Source organism: Benincasa hispida, chromosome 11 (assembly GCF_027475165.1).
Source record: "Benincasa hispida cultivar pf3 chromosome 11, pf3_genome.v1.1, whole genome shotgun sequence".
NCBI classification, from domain to species: domain Eukaryota; kingdom Viridiplantae; phylum Streptophyta; class Magnoliopsida; order Cucurbitales; family Cucurbitaceae; genus Benincasa; species Benincasa hispida.
In genome coordinates, this window is record NC_143488.1 from 78,964,530 (window position 1) to 78,985,791 (window position 21,262).

General features: G+C 30.8%; 2 protein-coding genes across 8 annotated transcripts in view; one reads left to right on the top strand and one right to left on the bottom strand.

Annotated features, from left to right (window-relative positions):
* LOC120091708 (Insulinase (Peptidase family M16) family protein) overlaps positions 1 to 13,481 on the top strand; it is a 34,259-nt gene extending 20,778 nt beyond the window's left edge. For 2 of the 7 annotated variants that reach the window (XR_016524914.1, XR_016524915.1), the window contains exons 16-27: positions 1,578 to 1,680; positions 5,779 to 5,874; positions 5,959 to 6,148; positions 6,468 to 6,529; positions 8,859 to 8,963; positions 9,378 to 9,579; positions 9,658 to 9,866; positions 10,790 to 10,914; positions 10,984 to 11,035; positions 11,109 to 11,195; positions 11,390 to 12,321; positions 12,825 to 13,481. Coding sequence is in view for 3 of the 7 variants with exons in the window: in XM_039049819.2 (XP_038905747.2) it covers positions 1,578 to 1,680; positions 5,779 to 5,874; positions 5,959 to 6,148; positions 6,468 to 6,529; positions 8,859 to 8,963; positions 9,378 to 9,579; positions 9,658 to 9,866; positions 10,790 to 10,914; positions 10,984 to 11,035; positions 11,109 to 11,195; positions 12,199 to 12,321; positions 12,825 to 13,076 (1,606 nt within the window). In the remaining 4 variants the exon portion in view is untranslated. Of the gene's footprint in view, positions 1 to 1,577; positions 1,681 to 5,778; positions 5,875 to 5,958; positions 6,149 to 6,467; positions 6,530 to 8,858; positions 8,964 to 9,377; positions 9,580 to 9,657; positions 9,867 to 10,789; positions 10,915 to 10,983; positions 11,036 to 11,108; positions 11,196 to 11,389; positions 12,322 to 12,824 lie in introns of those variants that run through there. The other 5 variants (XR_016524912.1, XR_016524913.1, XM_039049819.2 and 2 more) reach the window with 3 other exon arrangements.
* Positions 13,482 to 14,308: 827 nt separating this feature from the next.
* Positions 14,309 to 20,721, bottom strand: LOC120091709 (uncharacterized). The gene is made up of 3 exons (XM_039049822.2): positions 20,457 to 20,721; positions 19,866 to 20,366; positions 14,309 to 14,761 (listed from the first exon to the last, which is right to left on the bottom strand). Exons 1-3 carry the CDS (start codon positions 20,629 to 20,631, stop codon positions 14,379 to 14,381), a joined length of 1,059 nt encoding a protein of 352 aa, XP_038905750.2. The 5' UTR covers positions 20,632 to 20,721; the 3' UTR covers positions 14,309 to 14,378.
* Between the last annotated feature and the right edge of the window lie 541 nt (positions 20,722 to 21,262).

Genomic DNA, 21,262 nt, shown 5'->3' on the forward strand with positions numbered 1-21,262 from the left:
ACTTTCCAGACGTGTGCCAGCCAAATTGGTCTTTTCCATGAATACTTCGAAACCACTCTACACCATACGGAATCAGACTCGTAGAAAAATCTCCAACCCCATTTAGCCAACAGTGCTAAATTTTGGTCCCTTAAGACACCAAAACCGAGGCTACCATCTCTTAAGGATTTAGAAACCATTTCCCATTTAACCAGGTGGTTGACTTTACTCCCTTTGTGACCTTCCCAGAAGAAATTCTTCCTGATTCTTTCTACGGTTGAGATAATTTTTTAAGGCATTAAGAATAATGACATATAGTAAGTGGGAAGGTTTTTCTAAAACAGCTTTACACAATGTTAATCTACCTCCACGAGATAGATTAAATCGCTTCCATCGATCTAACTTCTTTTGAATTTTGTCAACAACAAGCTGCCAAAGCTAACTTTCTTTTGATATCCACCCAAGGGGAGGCTGAGGTAGAGAAAAGGGAGCGACTCAGCATCCCTAGCATCCCCTGTGATCCTAATAATATAGGTCATCACTTATAACGCCCAAGGTCCATGATCTGGACTAGGATTCGAAATTCAAAATTGGCACCTAATGGGCCCAACATTCTCTTGCATCCACTTGCGACCTCAACGTCATCTTTACTTGTCCAACCACCACTAGCCCATCTTGGTGTCCAGAATGAGTTTGTCTTTGTGGCACATTAGGAAAGAGTAGCATTCACCACAATTTGCTGCCATAATGGAGAGCATGTGTTGGTCCATACTATAGTTGCCAACTAGATGACCTAGTTGAACCAAGGTCTACAAAACTTGTCAGAGGAGGCAAAATACTTGTGGGATTTTACGAAGTACAACTCCTACACTTTCAATGGGTTATAGGCGAATCCCACAAGCAGGGATTTGGTTGTTATCAATAGAGTCGTTATTTTGTTATATGATGTACCCGGGAGGACCAAAAGTAGCAGTGTGTCGTACTCGTGCTGATTGGCCACTCCCAAATATGGTGGGAGTTGGAGAATCTTGGGGCCATCAAGGGCCGATTTCTTGGCCTAGGACGTAATACCACCTGATTGTGGAATTTATTTGATTGAAGCCATTTTCCCATCAGAGCATTATTTTGCTTGACCTAACGTTTAACTCGTAAACCACCATGCTTAGAGACCTGTAGCCCAATTCCAAATATACTGTATGAAGCCCTCCACCAACATATTGTTTATAACTTCATTTGTAAAAAAAAAACAAATGGCGCAATGTTTCTCCTAATTCAAATTGAAATATTTTGTATTTTGTTTAATAATCAAAGTATTGGCACTTTTTCTACTGAACTGTTTGCCTTAACAACGTAGTTTATCAGCCTCACTAACATTGTGTAAATGTTACTCTTGCTTTGGAAATTAAGATTGTCTTGATGCTTTTTTAGCCGATTGGAAGTTTATTTTATTTTATTTTATTCTATTATTATTATTTGTAATCTTGGCCAAGTGTTTTTTTCCCCTCCCATTTCTTAATAATTCTTACTATCAATAAAATATTTGTTTCCTATTAAATTAAACGTATTGCAGCAATTCCCTGATTAATTTATGTTTGTAGCATCTTTTGGGAGTCGAAGAAATTTGAAGGCGAGACAGACAAGGTTGAGAAGTGGTATGGAACTGCTTACTCCGTTGAGAAAATTTCTGTTCCTTTGATTCAGGTTTGTCATTTTATATAACTTTTTTTTAATTATTATTATTAGAAACGCGTATTTTGATTAAGAGCTGTGGAAAAACTTTAAAAAAATGGATTTGAAAGTATGAGTTAATATTTATCCCAAAATTTTGATTTTATCAAATTGGACCTTCGATTGATATCTGTTGTAATATATTTATCTATCTATCCATATATATATATATAACAAAAACGAGGCTTTTAATTGAGGAAATGGAAAGTGACTGATGCTTACAATGAGACATGATAAGCAAATAAGCAACAGAAAAAAAAAAAAGAAGAAATACAATTACAACCAAATAAAGGCCATTGATGGATTTGTCCATAAAAATAAAGCAAATACAAACAAAAACAAGCCAAATGAAACAAATCACATCACATCACATTATTGTAGTTTTACTATCATTAAAGTTTTCTTTACATCCAATCACTAATCACGTTACATCACTAATTTCAACGCAAAAGCTCTCGAAATTTACCGATTATAAGAACAGTGAACCTCTAAAAAATTAATCTACTAGATCAACCCTAATAAATCGATGTACTATATCAACATTGAAAATGTTTCAGAATTCACCAATTTCAACCAGGCTACATTATACAAAATTTTCTTTGTTTTCAATTTTTTCCATGATATTTAAAAAGTTTCAATTTTACTTGATCTTCTAATTTGTTATCCTTAGTTACTACCATTTGTTAAAATGCCTTGTTTGATAATAGATGCTTGAAGATAAACAAAATAAAAATTTCAAAATGTTAGACGTAAAAACCATTCTTTAGGATCAAATTGAGACCGATATTCATTAGGGGCAGTTTGTATAATTTTTTCCATTTTCTACCTTTAGTCTTTGTACTTAGTTTCAATTTTGTTCCTTATGTTTCAAACATTTCCATTATAATAGAAATTGCTTATTGAGCATCTTTGATGTAAGAAGAATGAGGTTAATTGGGTAATTAGGTAATATTCTAGGTTAATTCCTTTTTTACCCTCACTTGTAATAAAACTCTATAAATAGGAGTCTTCTTTTCTTGTATGAAACAATTTATTATTTTTATAAAAGATTCATACGATTAATTCTTGGAGGTTTATTCCTTGAAGCTACTTAAGCTAATCAATTTGGTATCAGAGCAACCACCTAGGCCAACGTTGATTACCGACTTGGATGGTTGAGAAACTCTTGGCGACTCCGATCTCAAGAGGTATCTTTGAGTGTTGTGCTCGTTGCCAAACAACCCACATATATTTAAGGTGTACCCTTTAAAATACAAGTCAAGAAAGAAGAAAATTAAAGAATCACCAAGAATAAATTTTTACAACCTAAGAAAAATATTCAAGGCTCAAAAATACTCTTTTGGTTATGAAACACGACTAAGAAAGGTTGATCCTTGTTCAAGAAAATCAAAGAATCAGTCCTATATCTATTACGAGATGGCAACATACTCAAGAACTTAACAAAATGACTACTTAGTTGTTATAGCATTGGAGAATATAAAGAAGATAGCAAAAGAACTCCAATATTTATTGGGGAAAACGTCTCAAATTATAGATAATTATCAATTCATTTGCAAGAGTTCAAGAACGGATTGATTCCATATACTGAAGAAAAAACAAAAGAATCGCGGTTGGAAACTTTTCAAGTAGGAAATCTTGAAGGTAAAATTGGAGAAAATCTTGTTGAGACCCATGTAGTTAACAAAGGTGATTGGATCAAAACCTTTTTTTTTTTTTTTTTGAAAAGGAAACACTCACTTCATTAAGATAATGAAATGAGACAAAGCTCATAGTACAAGATTAACAACGTTCAAGACTTGACACAAAGATCAGGAGGTTCACCCGGGCATCTCGACTAGGTTGAGACCCCACCCTCATCATTTCAAAAATAAACAGAACAAGAATAACAAAGACTAACGAAAACCAACAAAAACATATTACAACCAGAGCAATGGGTACAAACAAAGCAGAAAAAACTGTTCCAATAAAAATGTCCCTTACACCGCGCAACCAACAAGAAGAGGAGGACTTGGAAGAGACTCTAATAATCTGGAAAAATGAATGTCCTCCAATTTAGGCTTAATACTTGAATTGAGTATTCAGCAAAATGTTTAGAAAGTGAGCACCAAGAAGTTGCATTCAGCTGGACAGTCTAAAACCGTTCAAACCAAGCCAATCTCTTGTCATGGGAGACACGTTGATTTCTTTCAAACCAAAGGTCAGCGAGCAACAACTTCACAGCATTGATCCAAAGTGTTTAGCCTTCTTCCTCATAGTAGTGCCCATCAAAATCTGCATTACATTAGAACGAAAATTGTTTCCGAACACCCAATTTAATTCGAAAATCGAAAATAGTCTTATCCAACAATTGCTCTCATAGCAGCAGTCAAGAAACAGATGTTACAAATCCTCTGAAGCAGCCATACAAAGGGGACATGTTTGTGGTGAAAGATAATGAGATGACAGCTTCTTTTGCATCACATCAGAGCAATTCAGTTCCCCAAATAACATAATCCAAACTGTGATATTCACACATCGAGGACTATTCGACTTCCATAGCGCTTTCTCCAATTGTTTATCAAGTGGGGAGGCTACTGAAAGATGTTTCACAAGAGACTTGACAGAAAAAACTCCATTTTTATCAATAGACCAGACTCTCTTATCAGGGGTATTGGACAAACTTTTTCCATCAACAAGTCTATGTGAACGAAGTAGAAGAAAAAAAAGAATTTGAAGATGTTGATTTGGAAGTAGTCTTGAGTGAAGAAGAGAAATCCAATGAAGAAGATGGAAAAGAGGTATTGAACATCGAAACTCTAAACGTCGAGGCGGAAATAAAATAATCAAGCAAGAATGACACAACGATTGCATTGCAAATTAATTACCACAACGTCAAAGAACTTGAAGCAAATGATGAAGATGTGATTCTTGAAGGGTTCGCTTCAGAAGCTAATTCTTTTGTGATTAGTCCTATGATTACGGTTTTGAATTAGCTTGATGGAAACATCTTTTCTGGGTTTATGGCCGATGGAAAAGTTCATCTTTTGGTAGAAATATTGGATTTTCTGTCTTGGATTTACTTCTTTAATGGAATAATTTTGTTCAAAACATAGGAGGTTGGTTTGGCCATATGCCATTGAACGAGTTTATTTTATTCCTTGATTGATTCATTTTTTCTTTTTATAACTCGAGGACAATTTTTCTTGTAGCAAGAAAAATTTCCTTTTTACCCCGACATGTAATAAAACTCTATAAATAGGAGTCTTCCTCTCTTGTACGAAACAATTTATCAATTTAATAAAAGATTCATATGATTGTTTTTTGGAGGTTTATTCCTTAAAACTACTTAAGGTTGGATTTTTTTTTTTTTTTTTTTTTTTTTGGGAAAGATAAAAATTGAAACTAAGTCATAGTTCTGGAGCATTTTATACAATTTTTTCTGTCTATCAACTAAAATATATCTTTACAGTGTTTTCTTCCTCGGTAACCTCATCAATATCATATCAAGTCTGTATTTGTAATCCATTAAATGGGACATAAGATCTGTGTAATGATTCATCAAACAAAAGCTTAATGAAAGGTAAAATTGGCTATAATCATTTAACTGTAAGGTCCAGTTTGATTATTGAAAGTGTAGGGTAAAAATTGACCTATCCTACCATGTTAAAAATTAATAAAAGGTAATCCATTAAATGGGCATAAGATCTGTGTAACGATTCATCAAACAAAAGCTTAATAAAAGGTAAAATTGGCAATAATCATTTAACTGTAAGGTCCAGATTGATTATTGAAGTAAAAAATGACCCATCCTACCATGTTAAAAATTAAATTCTTTCCTAAAACTTTAATGCAGGGGCATTGTCTTGATTTAAGGTATAAAATTGTTGTTGCCAGGAAACCACAAATGATTTGAAATAAATACACTTTCTAAGTTACATATGTTTTCAATTTACCGTCTCTTGAATAAAGAACAAAATTTCACTTCTGGAAGTTTGACATGTATCCTTTCGTTGTATGTTTTTGGTGTTCATTAAAATGCTACAAAATCTATTGAAAACAAATGAAAATTACATTTTATTTACTGTATTGTAGGATTGGATGCGATCTGCTCCTGATGTGAAATTGCATCTACCAGCTTCGAACATTTTCATCCCTACTGATTTATCTCTTAAGGGTGCATGTGAAAAGGTTTTATATGAACTACTATTCATATTAAGATGTTATTCATTTGCTGGTTTATGCTTTTCCTTATACCATTGAATGTTGAAATAGGTCAAGTTTCCAAATCTGCTTAGAATGTCATCATATTCAACAATATGGTATAAACCTGACACAATGTTCTCCACGCCCAAGGCATATGTTAAGATTGATTTTAAATGTCCCCATGCTGACATCTCACCTGAAGCAGAAGTCCTAACAGTAATTTTCACGAGGTTATTGATGGATTATCTGAATGAATACGGTAAGTTATTCCAAGTTAATAAAGTATTTGGCTAGTTTTTTCCTTTATTGTTCTCTTGGTTTGGATTTCTGTCTATTCCTTTTGAAAATTGCATAATCTTCTGCTGATCCTTCTTGAAGTTCACTTGTGTTCAGCCTCTTTAGTTTATTTTAGGGAAAAATATCATTTTGGCCTTGACTTTTGAGTATGATTTTCATTTAGTTCCCAAATTTAAAAAGTTTAAAAGTTACACTTTTACTACTGAGAGTTTAGTTTCCTATTTTCCCCTTTGTTTTATAGCATCTCAAGGGATGGAAGCTAAAACTTTCTTGTCTTGCAGCTTATAATGCGCAGGTTGCTGGACTATATTATGGCATAAACCCCGCAGACTCTGGTTTCCAGGTACCATTTTAATGCAGAATAGGAATCTTCTTTAAATGTTGCAAAAGTGGCGATACATGGAACCTGATTAGCCAAAAGATCAAGGAGTTAATGCTAAATCAGTTTTCATTCAAATCTCAAGTTAAAAAAGAAAAAAGAAAAAAAGGATTTAGTTTATTCCAAAATTTATCTTTAGGACAAAAGTTGGCTTTGGTACAAAATTATGGGCACAGATACGCTGGCACTGTACTTCATCCAATGTGTCAAGAGGTTTTGATGGTTTTAGTCAGGGCAGATTTAATTTTCATAACTATCTTAAAGTAAATAATATACCATATAAAAAATTCTGTAACTGTCTTAAAGTAACAAAATATACCACGTTTTAATTTTCGTTTTAATGTGTTCTTTGAATTTGATATATTTATAAATCTATATTAAGAAAATTATTTTAAAACTTCTGTAATTTATACTTGATCATATTTAGATTTGAGTCACACACATATAGGTGTACAAAAGAATCCTACTTAAGAATGTTTAAGTACAATAAAGGACAGCTATACGTAATAACATATTATAGCAAAATGACATTTCTTATAAACGAGAACAAAGAAAAAAAAATCAATTTGTATCCATAAACTTTGCTGATTGATTCAATTAAAACTCTAAACTAATAGTTGTATGAATTAGAACTCTAAATTTTCATAGGCTAATCAATTTGAACACTTTGTTTAGGACGTTGTTTTAAAATTATAAATGCAAAACTCTGACATGTTTTAAAACTTATTTAAATGAAGAGACTAATGCAATAATAGAGGAAAATGTTGGAACAAAGTTGGTAGAAAGGAATTCCCCTATAATGATAAAACTTGTCTTTATAAAGATACATAAATTCATAACAATATATATTAGTGCATTCAAAATTATCTTTATAAAAATTTATGCCTCGACATGAAGTTCTAGATATTATCCTACTATATATTAATGTTATCAAAATCATCTTCATACCAATTTAAAACCTTTAACTGAACTGTGGATTGACCATTAATTTTAAGTGAAGTCCCTCTGAACAAAAATTCTGGGTTTGCCATTGGTTTAGTCTTGTTTTGAGTACTTGATCATGGGTTGGCATAAGTGTTGGTATGTCAAGCAAGGACCCAGAGGTTGGAAGTTTGGTTATGGTCCATTTGGATATAAAGGTTCTCAGGGGATTTTTCTTGCTAGTAGCTGTCCTGCAATAGTGAAATTTGTAGCAAAGATGTTTTTTTCTTGAGAAGTTTTTGGTTTTTAGTTATTTAAAAAAAAATATAGTTTTTTTAAACAAGAAATAATTTTTTTTATTGGATTATGAAAGAGACTAATTTTCCAAAGATACAAAGTTTTACCCAAGAAGAAAAATTAAAATAACAAATAAGAAGGAATACAAAAAGCAGTAAATAACAACTCAAATAAAGATAAATCTGCTAAGAATGATGAGCTCTGAATAAACAAGACCAAAGGAGAGGGGAATATTATAGAGAAAAATTGGAGAGAAAAATTCCCAATAAGAAACGATGAATATTGTAGCTTCAAAACAAATGAGCCAATGGAAACACCGAAGACCCAATGCAAATGGAAAAATGACAGAAGCTTCAAGCAGAATAATAATGGGTTGGAAGGAGAGAGAATCTTTTGGGAATAAATGACTTCCAAAGGCCTCTGTAAACTTTTTCCCCCCCCATTGAATTTACTTTGCCGTATTACTTGAATGCTATTCTGTTTACTCTCTTCATTTTTGTTCTGTCTGGTTCAGATAGTTGATAATGCTTTTGTAGAAAGTGTATAATCTGTTTGTCATATCCTAAGAAGACAATTGATAAAAATGGCTTGCTGGAGTGGGATTTTTTGGGTTATGTGGGGTGAACGAAATAGTAGTGTTTTTAGAGTAGAAAGGGACCCAATGAGGTTTGATCTCTCATTCGCTTCCTTATTTCTTTGTGGGCTTCGATTTCAATGACTTTTTGTAATTATTCTATAGGCATTATTCACTTAGCTGGAATCTCTGTTTTTGAGGAGTTCCTTTTTTGTGGGCTTGTTTTTTTGTATGCCCTTGTATTCTTTTATTTTTTCCTCAATAGAACTTGTTTGGATTTAAAAAAAATGATAAAAATGGAATAAGTAATTCATTTTGGTACATACATAGAGAGTACTCATTCATAATCTTACCGGTATTTTGAAAAGTGCTCAATTTGTGATATACTCACTGTTATTTTGGTGAATGATCTGTCAAAACTGACTAGATTATTACTATCATAATTTGTCACCTTCCCATAGAATGCTCAACTTTTCTCATTTTTACACTATTGTTCTTTAGGTGACTCTGATTGGCTACAACCACAAATTAAGGATTCTATTGGAAACTATAGTTGAAAAAATTGCAAAATTCAGTGTGAAACCTGATAGGTTTCTCGTCATCAAGGTATTTTTTCCATTCATTTGCAGAAACTATATACACATAGAAACCTTATCTTCTTAATTGATTAGAATTGAAACCTGAATTTTATCTATTAATTAAAGTTGGAACTTGAATGATATCCATCAAATGTTGATATATTTAAAATTTCAGTACATAGAAAAAGACTGTAGAGCAGTACATAAATATTGTGATAACTAATATGGTATGTTAGGAGATTGCATCATTCAGACAAAGATAATAGAACTAAACTAATAATATCGTACTTTTTCATTCAATCAATAAAATATTCGGTTTTTCTTATGGAAGTAAATATTTAAATACTTGAACTAGGAAGGAAAAAAATTAATGAGAGTCACTAAATTTAGGGGGGGTGTTTGTTCAATAAGTGCAATATTTAACATTCGATTTTTCTATTAGGAAACTGTGTTGAAGGAGTACCAAAATTTCAAGTTTCAGCAGCCCTATCAGCAGGCTTTATACTACTGTTCATTAATACTTGAAGATCATTCATGGCCTTTAATGGAGGAACTTGAAATCCTTCCACATTTGAGGGCTGAAGATCTAGATAAATTTGTTCCTACTTTGCTCTCAAGTGCCTACTTGGAATGTTTCATTGCAGGTCTTTATCATTTTCTCTTTCGTCTTGATATATCCCAGGGATCACAAGCTTTTGGCTTTAATGGTGTTCATTACGCAGGAAACATTGAAAGGAATGAAGCTGAATCAATGATCGAACACATTGAAGATATGTTCTTCAAGGGGCCAAATCCAATATTACGCCCATTATATCCATCACAGCATCCAGCCAATAGAGTTGTGAAGCTTGACAGGGGCATTAGTTATTTCTATTCAGCAGAGGGGCTCAATCCGAATGACGAGAATTCCGCTCTTGTCCACTATATTCAGGTTTATAAAACTACTACTTTTTTCCTTTGTCCTTCATGTGTATTGAAACAAAAATTCAGGTTTTGTTTGTGACTGATTTTGAAAACCTTTAAAAAGGTGTTTGTGAGAGGATTATAATTGTTTTCAACATTATGTAAAATTTATTGTTTATTAATTTAAATACATTTACTTTTCCAATGGAGTTGATTTGTAAAATCTGGTTAAGAGCAACTGTTGAAAGGCTTCCCTAAAAGTTTGGTGTATTCACTAATGAGCTTTAAACACTTTTCATTTTATCCTTACACATATGCAACAAAGATTTTCAAATGACATGATTCACAATCTATCTTATCTCGTCAATTTAGTTTGTTGCTTTTACCCTCTAATATAACTGAAATAACATTTTGTTCAACACACTTTTTTGTATTATTTTGACACATTTTATTTGTAGCAAACGGTTCTTTTATATTTCATTAGAATAATTTATAATGAAATATATAATTTGTAATTTAAGTTATATAAAATTTATACATACAAAAATTTTGAAACTAAATTTCAGCACAACATGATGCATAATTAAAATATTATGTCTATTTTGGTCATTATAACTAAATTGCAGTAATTTAGTACTAGTTTACCAAATATTATGACCTACTTTTCAAGTTCAAATTTAGATTTAGCAAACTCAAATTTACTTTACATTTGAGCTAATTTTTCAAGAAACGTGGTTGACAACAATTTTAGCAGCTACAATAATTTCAAACTTAGCTTAACGGAGTAAAAGATCAGCTACAATGTAGATATATACCATGCAGTATACACCATAATATATGCATAAAGAAAAGAAAAGGAACAAACTTTACCACTCGGCAAAATTCCTACTAAACTCTTCTTTGGTTTAAGGTTCGATGCAATTTTCTAAGTATCCTGTCTTCAATATTTAGGTGCATCGAGATGAATTTCTACAGAATGTGAAGCTTCAGCTTTTTGCTCATGTGGCAAAACAAGCAGCTTTTCATCAGCTTAGAACTGTTGAACAACTTGGCTATATTACTGTTCTAGTGCAAAGGTTCGAGCATTTTTTTACTCACCTTAATTGGAATATTTACCGTGTAATTAATTTTATCTTAAAATGCAGGAATGATTCTGGTATACGTGGAGTTCAATTTATTATTCAATCCACTGTCAAGGTAAGCATCATGATCACATCTGCCATTTTATCCATAGCACCTCCTTAATATTATCCTTATTTTGATGTGGCAGGGTCCTCGAAATATTGATTTGAGAGTAGAAGCATTCCTAGAGATGTTTGAGAAAAAGCTCGTTGAGATGACCATTGATGAATTCAAGGTGAGAGCAGTAATTATCCGTGTATGATTATCCATCGTTGTTCAGCAAGAAGATAGTTGTCGTTTAGAATTAGTTTAACACAAGCAAACAAGTTGCTTGAATTGCCCACTTTTATAGAGATTTTAAGTATATTAATTTTTTAATGGAAATTGGCAAAGTTTGTTTCCTTCTTTGGAATACTCACTTTGTTTCAGTTGCTGACTATGAAGCACAGATACTTCATGTGAGGCAAAGAATCAGTATCAGACACGTATCGGATACCAATACTTCCAGATACTTCCCAGATACGTATCTGACATGTGATTTGACGTATCTATACTTTCAGATACTTTCCAGATACGTATCTAACATACTTTTTTTTTTAAGAAAAAAGACAAGTAACTCATCTAATCTTTCCCAATATAAAATTAGGCAACCTATTTTAAAAGCTCACTACTCGAGTCTAAAACTAAAAGAAAAAATAAATAATGGATCAAACCCTAAACTAGAATTATCTGATCTCCATCTTCATATTTGAGTTCCCACAAAGTCCGCAAAATATAAACATTTGGATATCTTCAACAATAAGTTCTTCGTTTATCTTCATACTTCTCTCTCTAATCTTCTTCTTCTTCTTCTTTGCAATATGAGTCATTTTTCTATTGCATTTTATTAATTATTGTACTTCAACATCTTAGATGTTGCTTTTTTGTATTGTATTTCAATGTTTGTATTCTATTTTTGCTATTGTTTTTAACTCGTATGCTAAATTTATCTATATCCTAAATTTTTTTAAAGAAAAAGAATGTATATATAAAAAATGACGTATTTTAGAAATATATATATAAAAAATAACGTATCTTTAGACGTATCCGTATCTTAGTTTTTTAGAAATTGACGAATCGCCGTATCCGATCGTATCCGTATCGTATAGCCGTATCTGTATCTGTGCTTCATAAGTTGCTGAACTTTTCAAAGGCTTGCTTTATACTTATAGCGTTGTTATGGATTGGTGGTTGTGCAGAGCAATGTAAATGCTCTAGTAGATGCGAAGCTTGAGAAATTCAAGAACTTGAGGGAAGAATCTGGATTTTACTGGCGAGAGATTGCTGATGGGACATTGAAATTCGATAGGAGAGAATCAGAGGTATGATGTCAAATTATTATGCTCAGTTTTCCATACAATGTTCCTGGGCTTGAAATGTACTGTTTCTTGTTTCATAGTGATTTCAGTTTTTCATACACTATGTTTTATTTTTTATTGTATCCTTTTATATCTTAGAACACTAGTCTCTTTTCAATCCCTTAATGAAAAATTTCATATCTTTTTTAAAAAATAAAAAATACGCTTTTGAGTTTTGACTATTTTTAAAATAAAAAAATCTATTGAAACAGTTTTAATATCCTAGTCAAACCTAAAAAATATTAAAAAATAATTTCAGATGCCTCCTTTTTTGTTTTTGGATGGTTATGTAAGAACTGGAAGACAAGATAAATAAATTATTGGTGATGAAAATTGTGAGCAAACTTTTTCAAGAGCAGGGGTTTAATAGGTTAATCAGCAGTAAAGATAAAAAAAAATGTTAATCTCTGGCTTTTAATATTGGAAGAGGGAATGTATTGTTGACTATTACCATTGGTTCTAACCAGGTTGCAGCATTAAAGACACTCACACATCAGGATTTGATCAACTTCTTCAATGAGCACATAAAAGTTGGTGCACCTCGTAAAAAGTCTTTGAGTGTTCGGGTTTATGGAAATCTTCATTCTTCAGAGTATTCTGCAGATCTAAATCAACCACTTCAACCTGACACAGTAAAAATAGATGATATTTTCACCTTCAGAATATCACAGCCACTTTATGGTTCCTTCAAAGGAGCGTTTGGTAATGTGAAGTTGTAGTGGCTTTGAACTCTATTTTCTCAACACAGCTCTTAACAGCTAAGGCTTTGAATATTAAATTTGTGGAGATGTGGAGTCTCTTATCTAGTGAATGAGCTGAATCAAGCATGATCTGCAGCAATTTGGATTTGTTGTGAAGTGAAGTGCTTTGAATCCATGGGTTGCAGAAGTGGTCTTCTGTTAAGGTAATTTAAAGAACTGCCCAATAAAGCCTTTGCTCTGTGTATCAGTACTTATAGTTCTCATTCTCCCTTCAAATGTATAGTTGCTACTATACCTTGAATAATGTTAAAGACAATTTTGTGTTTTATTTATTAACCCCCTCCTGTGGGTGACATCATAATCATTTCCTTGTTTCAATTACTTCAGCATCTCATTTTCAAGAGAAAATGTCTTGTATCTCAAGTTTGTTTTTTTTTTTTTTTTTTTTTTTTTTTTTTTTTTAATGATGGGAATTCATGGGATTACAAGATGCATTAGGAACCATGAAAAGGAGTTTAAATGGAGATCCATACCCCAATCTTATTTTTTGTTGTGCTCTTGCATCTTATTTTGCTTCTTTGTTTACTTTGTTCTCATGTGAAATGCATCTTTACCTGAACTGAAAGAATAATTGATTGTCACAAGGATAAAAATCCTCTCTTTTCAAGTGTGCTGCCCACACTCACATTCGACTCATGAAGAGCCTGACCATCTTTTTTCCATAGGAAAGAATTTTTCGAATAGAAACTAAATTCAAATCTTAAAGCTTAGAAACAAAAGTAGAAGTTGACCTCTAAATTCAAATCTTAAAGATGAAGTTGACCTCTAAATTCAAATCTTAAAGACCTATTTAGGACAAAATAAAACTCGACTAGTGATGTTGCATGGTCGAGATGGATGGTATGAGAGAGCTTGCATGGATGCTATGGGATCATCATGGCAACATCAGTAGGGTAGGGTGTCACTAAGAGCCACAAACATGCAATTACATATTTCCTTCCTACTTATTTGTTACTATTAACCACTCTCATCAAAATTTCCTTGGAAAACACTTCATTAATATTAATAACAGTCATTGCCATAGCATAATCTTTAGTATATATACACATCCAACAACTCTCAATAATATAGCTGATCATTTTTATATTCATATGAAACACTAATACAAAGAAGCATAAGATCATGTAAAGGTTAAAAAAAAAAAAAAAAGTTAAATAACTAAGTACTAATATGAGTAACAAAAATGTCTATAAACTGAAACAGTTAAATAAAATCAAATATGATTTACCATATTGTGTATTGAGATACAAAACAAAAACACTAGAAACAAAGTCTTCTCTTGCAAGCTTCAAAGGGTAGTGAACTATAATAACCACATGTATAGTTATAATTCAAATCTTTAACCAACTCTTCAATCAAATCCCCACAAATTTGATTTTGTAAAGCCAATCCTATTCTTCCCATTTCCTTGTTTTGACCCCAAGAAATTTCTTTGAAGACTTGTTCTACACTATCTCTCATTGCCACCTTGCTTCTACATAGTAGAGATTGTTCAGCTGCTTTTTCACTTTTCCAGTTACCAATCACTATCTCATGGATTTTGGTTTTGGTACTGTCAAATTTGCTTAGATTATTGAACATCATCATGTCCCCTTCTGGTTTCTTCCTTTGCATTTGTTGTATTTGCTGTAATTCCATTCGTCCTACAATATTGTTGTTGAAAATCACCAAATTATGTTCCATATAGAAAGCTATGTGTACACACACACAGACATATATGAATTTGGTTGGAAATATGTTTAGGTATGCCATTTGAGTCAAAGTTGAAACTTGGAGAGATCTATCTTGGATTTGATCAATGTTTTTCTTTTTCTATTTAAATAGGAGATTCAAACTGCTAACTTTTTGGTCCAAAAATACATACATACTATATGTCAATTGAGCTTATATATATGTTTGTTTTGTCAATATTGTTTATTTTTTAAATGGTGTAAATGCATGCATAAAAATTTTCTGTTAAAAAAATTACACTGGAGGATTTCAGTCTTCATTTCCATGAGGTTTTTTTGTTCGAGTAATTATTGTAGAATTTCAATTTTCTACTTATTTTTAATTTGGACATTAGGTAATTTGAGTCTTGTACTAATATATATATATATATATATATATATAAAAGGTAATTGATGCCTTCGACGTTTAATTTATTCAGTTATGAGAAAGTCCAAAGTTACTTCAGACTATTGGAACATAGAGCTTAAATTACTTGGGCTAAATTTATAATTTCAACATCAATATACGTGATATTTACCCTTTGTTTACTTTGTGAAGTTGGTTAAATTATAAAAAAATACTTATGATGGTTTCAATGGTATCGTTAAATTTTGAAAAGTTTCATTTTAATGGTTGAAGATAAGTAATTTGAGAATTAGAGTTAATACAAAAATTATAAATCAAATAATAGAAAATTGAAACTATAAAGCTAAAAGAAAGAAGATGACAACAATTATAGTTCACAAATGTTTCTTAATTAATTAGTTAATTTTTTTCCACATATATGTTTAGATTTGATCACATAAGCAAATTCAAACCTTTTCATTTATGAATTTAATGATAAAATCCTGCAAAAGTTGTTTTTGATTAACAAAGTTTTGATAAACAAACTTCAAACTTTAAGAGTAAAAATGAAGTTTTTAAAAGTTTGAGAATATGGTTGAAACCAACTTTGTGGGTTATAGGTATTTTTGTCAATTTGGCCATTTAATTTGCTTTTTCCAACTAAGTTCTTATATCATAATCTAAATGAGACTAAACTTAAGCACATTGTTATTTCCTTAGTTGAAGTAATAGTTTTTTTTAGAAGTGATGGCTGAATATACAATCGCTTAGACTAAAAATCCAAAAATTAAAATAAATGTTTCAAGAGTACCTAGGTTATATTTCAAAAAAGAAAAGTACCTAGGTTAGCCTATATATATATATATGGGTTAAAAATAAAGTTTGAAGTACGGACAAATTTAAATTTAAACAATAGTTTTAAATTATCTTGTTTAATAATGAGAACTTGTCCTTTTTTATGAGAATCAAAGTTGAACGGAAAGTTTAAACCAGAAGAGCACATATTTAATACGAAGCCTGAAAAAGGTAGAACTAGGAAAAAAAAAAAAAGGAATAAGTTTAGTTTGAATTTAGCTTGAATTTAGTCCATAGATTTTAGAATATTATAATTTTACCCTTGAGATTTGAGCTTTGTTTCAATTCGATCTTTATTTTCAAGGTTTTACATTTTTAATCTTAAATTTCATTAAATACTCGTTTTTCAATCATTGACATCACTGTCTATTAATTAATTAAAAATAATTTTGCAATAAAAATTTGAATTTAATTTTAAAAATGATGAATGAAACTTGATTAATTATAATTGTTTTAATTATTTTACATTTATTGAGATACATTAACGATAAAGATGAAAAATGAGTATTGAAGTGAAAAATCAAGGTTAAAAGTATATATCTTGAAATCGAGGGAGGGAACAAATTGAAATAAAACTTAAATGTCAAGTGTAAAAATATAACATTTTGAAACCTAGAAATCAAATAGAAATTAGACCAAAAAGATAAATACTTTTTTTAAGAAAAACAACTACAACTTAAATTACAAATTTAGCTCCAAGTTTTATTTATTTATTTTTTTTTTTTAGAAAATCACAAATATACTTCACAAAATTAAAAGCTTGTTTATAGTGAATTAATTCATTTAAAAAAAGATTTTAATTTTCTATGAAAAAAAATTAAAAGTTTAAACTATTTACACAATTAAGAACTTATGGATGGAATATACTAAATTCGTAATTTAACTATAAATAAATAAAAATAAAGATAGTGTCAAATGTCGAATGATATTATAGTTATTAGGGTAGAGAATAATGGCATAAAACAATAAAGGCGATTACTTTATTTTGTCCCAAAAATTATTATCATTGCATACTGCAATATAATTGATATGCTATCATTACAAAAACACCCTATTTTCTTCTTTCTTTTCACTTTATTACCAATTTACCTCTTAACATAATCATAATTTTCTTTTCCCTTTTCTTCACCGTGGTTTTTTTTTTTTCCTTTTTCTTTTTCTTTTTTTTTTCTTGTCATTTTTTCTCCCTCTTTTTAAAATTTGAAGTAGGAAAATATTTATTATTTTCGTCTTTCTACTTTGAAGTTTGTTCTATTTTGACTCTGAAACTTTCAAACATAACTATTTTAGTTTCTGAATTTTTAAAAAATATTTATTATAGTCCCTGTGGTTAAGATTTTATTAACTCTATAAGGATAAGTTCTGTTTAGGATGAAATTGCATCTAGTATAGATTGAGCAAGATGAAAGTGAAGTAAAATACCAACAACTAACATATCAAAATAGTGAACGGCTAAAATCTTGGATGCAAAATGACTTTTGAGATCTCCTGTAGAAAATCGCTTGACCACCTAATTCAAAATTGAAACTCTAAAGATTTTAGTATGACTAACTTATTTGGCAGTATAGTCATCCAAAAGTACAAGTCATCTAGCCTTTTGATTAAGAGTTTATAGAATCTTAATAGTATGGATCAAAATAAGCAGTTTTTTAAAAGTTTGAGGACTAGAATGGACGTTTTTAAAAGTTTAAGGACAAAAATAGAATGTGATTCAAAGTTTAGAGACCAAAGTAAGATTTAAACTTATTATTTTGGTGTTTTAATTATCATGAAATTTTTTTAAGTTTAGTTGCGGATATATTTTTTGAATTTTTATTTGATATTTTAATTCCTATTATTGGAAATACATTTTTTTACGAGAGGAATAGCTTGATATAAATAATTTAAAATTTAAATGATGGATACTCTGTTGTAAGAAAATTATGGATATTTGCCAATAAGAGTGTTCAACTCTCATAGTGTTCGTACTATCAACCTCATGATTTGAGGTTTGATTCTCCCACCCCACACTTTAATTACAATACATTTCAAAAAAAAAAAAAAATGAGGGATATTTGTAACCATACTAACGGCTAGTTTTAGAGGTTTCTTACCTCAATTAATAACTAATATTCATAACTTAATTTTTTTTTCAAACGTATTTTAAAAGTAAAAGAAAACAAAAAAGTTAAATAAAGGATACTTCTTTTTCAAAATGGAAAATAAAAAAAGATATGTCATTTTATCCCAATTATTTAAAAGTTTTAGGTCCCTCCTGTTCTAACTTAATTTCAATTAGTCCCTGCTTTTGTAAAGTTTCATTATTAGCATTATTTTTTAAGAAAAAAAAAAAATTTAAATATGTTTCACATTATTTTAAAGCTATGTTTATGTTGAAGTATTTGTTTAAATTATTTCCTCTTAAAAGTATTTGTCTTAAAAGTAATTGGTTTAAATGATGAAATTGCTGAAAATATTTTCAAGTATAGCAAATTGTCATTGTCTATCGGTGATAGGCTACAATAGACCACAATAGACATCTATCATTGACATGGATACTATCGCGATCTATCACTGAGAGATAGTGAAATTTTGTTATATTTGTAAATGAATTGACTCATTTTTCTTTATTTGAAAACAACTATTTTTTTTTATCAATATGTTATATAAACTTATCTTAAAAAAAAAAATTGCTATATTTGAGTGTTCTTATTTTTCCTTTTAACATGAGCTTGTTTGTAAAATATATAAAAATATTAACATGAACAAAATTCAACCAATATTTGTATTTCAAAGTTGAAGTAAAATTTTGATTTTTTTTTTTTTTTTGCCTCACGTTACATATTGTTAAACAAAAAGAAAAAGTATATATTATATATATTTGGTAAGTGCATTGAAAGTATTATTAAAGTCGAATTCATTTTTTCCAAAAACCTTATATATAGGAGGAAAAATCAGGCTAAATCACAAATTTAATCCATTAAATTGTACTTAAATAGATCTCCAAGCGTTAAAAAGTTCTATTGAGCCAATAAATTCTTAATTTTCTAATTATAATTTTTTTAATTTAAATTTTAGGTTAAATTATGAATTTAATCTAAAAAATTTTAATATTGGTATCTATTTGGTCTGTGTAAACTTTCAAAATTATAAATTTAATCTCCAATTAAAATTTAAAAATCTGCATATCTACAAAAACACAAAATTGAGAATTGATGATTTCATGTAACATTATTAAATTCAAATTTATGTAATATAGAGAAATCAATTTTATTACCCTTTAAGAATTTATTAAATATTTTTTAAAGTTCAATGATGAAATAAATAGGAAAAAAAAAACCTCAAAATTCAAAATTAACTTTAGGTCTTATAGTAGGAAATACGCTCGAAACTCAATAGTCATAACAAAATTGGAAGTTTAAAATAATAATTATTATAATAATAATAATTATTATTATAGGTATAGGTCTATCAGTAATACTTTTTCAGTAAGAACTTATTATTATTAATTATTATTATAATAGTGGTCTGGTTTAAATTAGGGTGGCTACTTGTAAGTTATATGGTTAGAAAATATTAGGTATTATTTAAGCTGGACAAGGCGGTAACTGGCCAAATAAGAAACTGTCAAATGACAGTTTTTATTTTCTTCAAACAAAATCTTATTTTCTTAATATTTTCTTTGAATTAATAGACCGTATGGGATTAGATGAAGTACTGCACCTAATCATTATTATACCGTAATACTTAAATAATAATAATAATAATAATAATAAACTGACCATTTAACCAAAAATATTGAAATTATAATATAAGAACAAATAAAAATGCAAGTGTTTTGTTAGTGTAAGAACGTACCGGAATTTGCAGATGGCCGGTGGAAGAACATGGTGTTAACGAAATGCCGCCGCCTACTCAACTCTTCCACCACCGACAACGCCACCGGACTAGCCTCCTCCTTCTGTTTCAAAACCATCAACTCAATCCTCTTCCCTTCACCGGCCGGAGACGACGATCTGAAGCTCTCCGTCGATTCAAACGCCTCGATGAATTCCTTCAGCACCTTTAGATCCTGTTCACATTTCTCCAAAGCTTCCATAATCTGCCTCTGCTTCTCCACCGCCGCCGGAACGCCTTCCTCCGCCGTAGAGCTTTCTAGTCCCATCAATCGCACGATCGGACCTCTCGCTCCTCGAAATCTCTCCACCGTCGTCGTCGACATTGTGGATTCGGATCGTTCCGCGATCTGCGGCGAATCGGATGAGGAAATTAGGAGATTAGCGGCGGATTCATGCTTCGGAGATTGAGAAATATTCGATTTGGAAATCGCATTGTCGAGTTCGTGAATGCTGTTGTGGACTGAAACGGAGAGATTTTATGGTGAAATTAGGTTTGAATGAATGGAATTGGTGAAGAAGATTGTGAAAGAAGAAGAAGAAAAGGAATTACCGAATGTGATGGATTTGTTGCGGCGGCTGTGGTTGTTGTTGGAGAGGAAATGGAGGAGACTGGAGACGCAGCCGAAGGATCTGGAACCGTGGTGGCGGTGGCTGCGGCGGAGGAGGTTATCGGAAGAAATTTCAACTTGTGAAGAGGATGATAAGAAGCTGTTCTGTCTCTTCATTGATCTCTCAAATTGAAACTCTGTTTTTGGTTGCTCTGTTTGATGAAAGATTTTTTCCCGTTCGATTTTAGTACTTTGGCGCCATCATAAATGGAAAGCTTTTTTAATAACTTTTAATTCCAATTTTGTGTCTAAGGAGATTCATATGAATAAACCAAGATAATGAGAGAGATCTTAAGACATGAAAGTATAGTTATGAAAGGTTTAAAAGAATTAAAAGTTATTATCTAGCATGAAGCAATCCCATGTTATGAAAGGTGCATCTTCTTTTTTGGTGGTTCAATCATAAAAACTTTAAAATTAAGCGTACTTAGTTTAGAGCAATCCTATGTCATTTAAAGTTAGCATGCTCATTCTAGACAAGTAAGGATGACGTTGTCAGATCGGAGATGTAGAAGAATGTTGGGGCTTTTTGGATTTCGAATCCTGAACTTGGGGCATTACATTATGTGTGTCAAGAAAATAAAAGATAGACGGAAATCGTAAAGTATTATATAATTGACATAAAAATTTACATAATTTACTTATAATATGTTACCTACGTCCATGGGTAATGGACGAACAGTTTACTATTAGAGAGAATAATTCATATTATAGAGTTAGAGGCACCAATAGAGTTAGAATACATAAA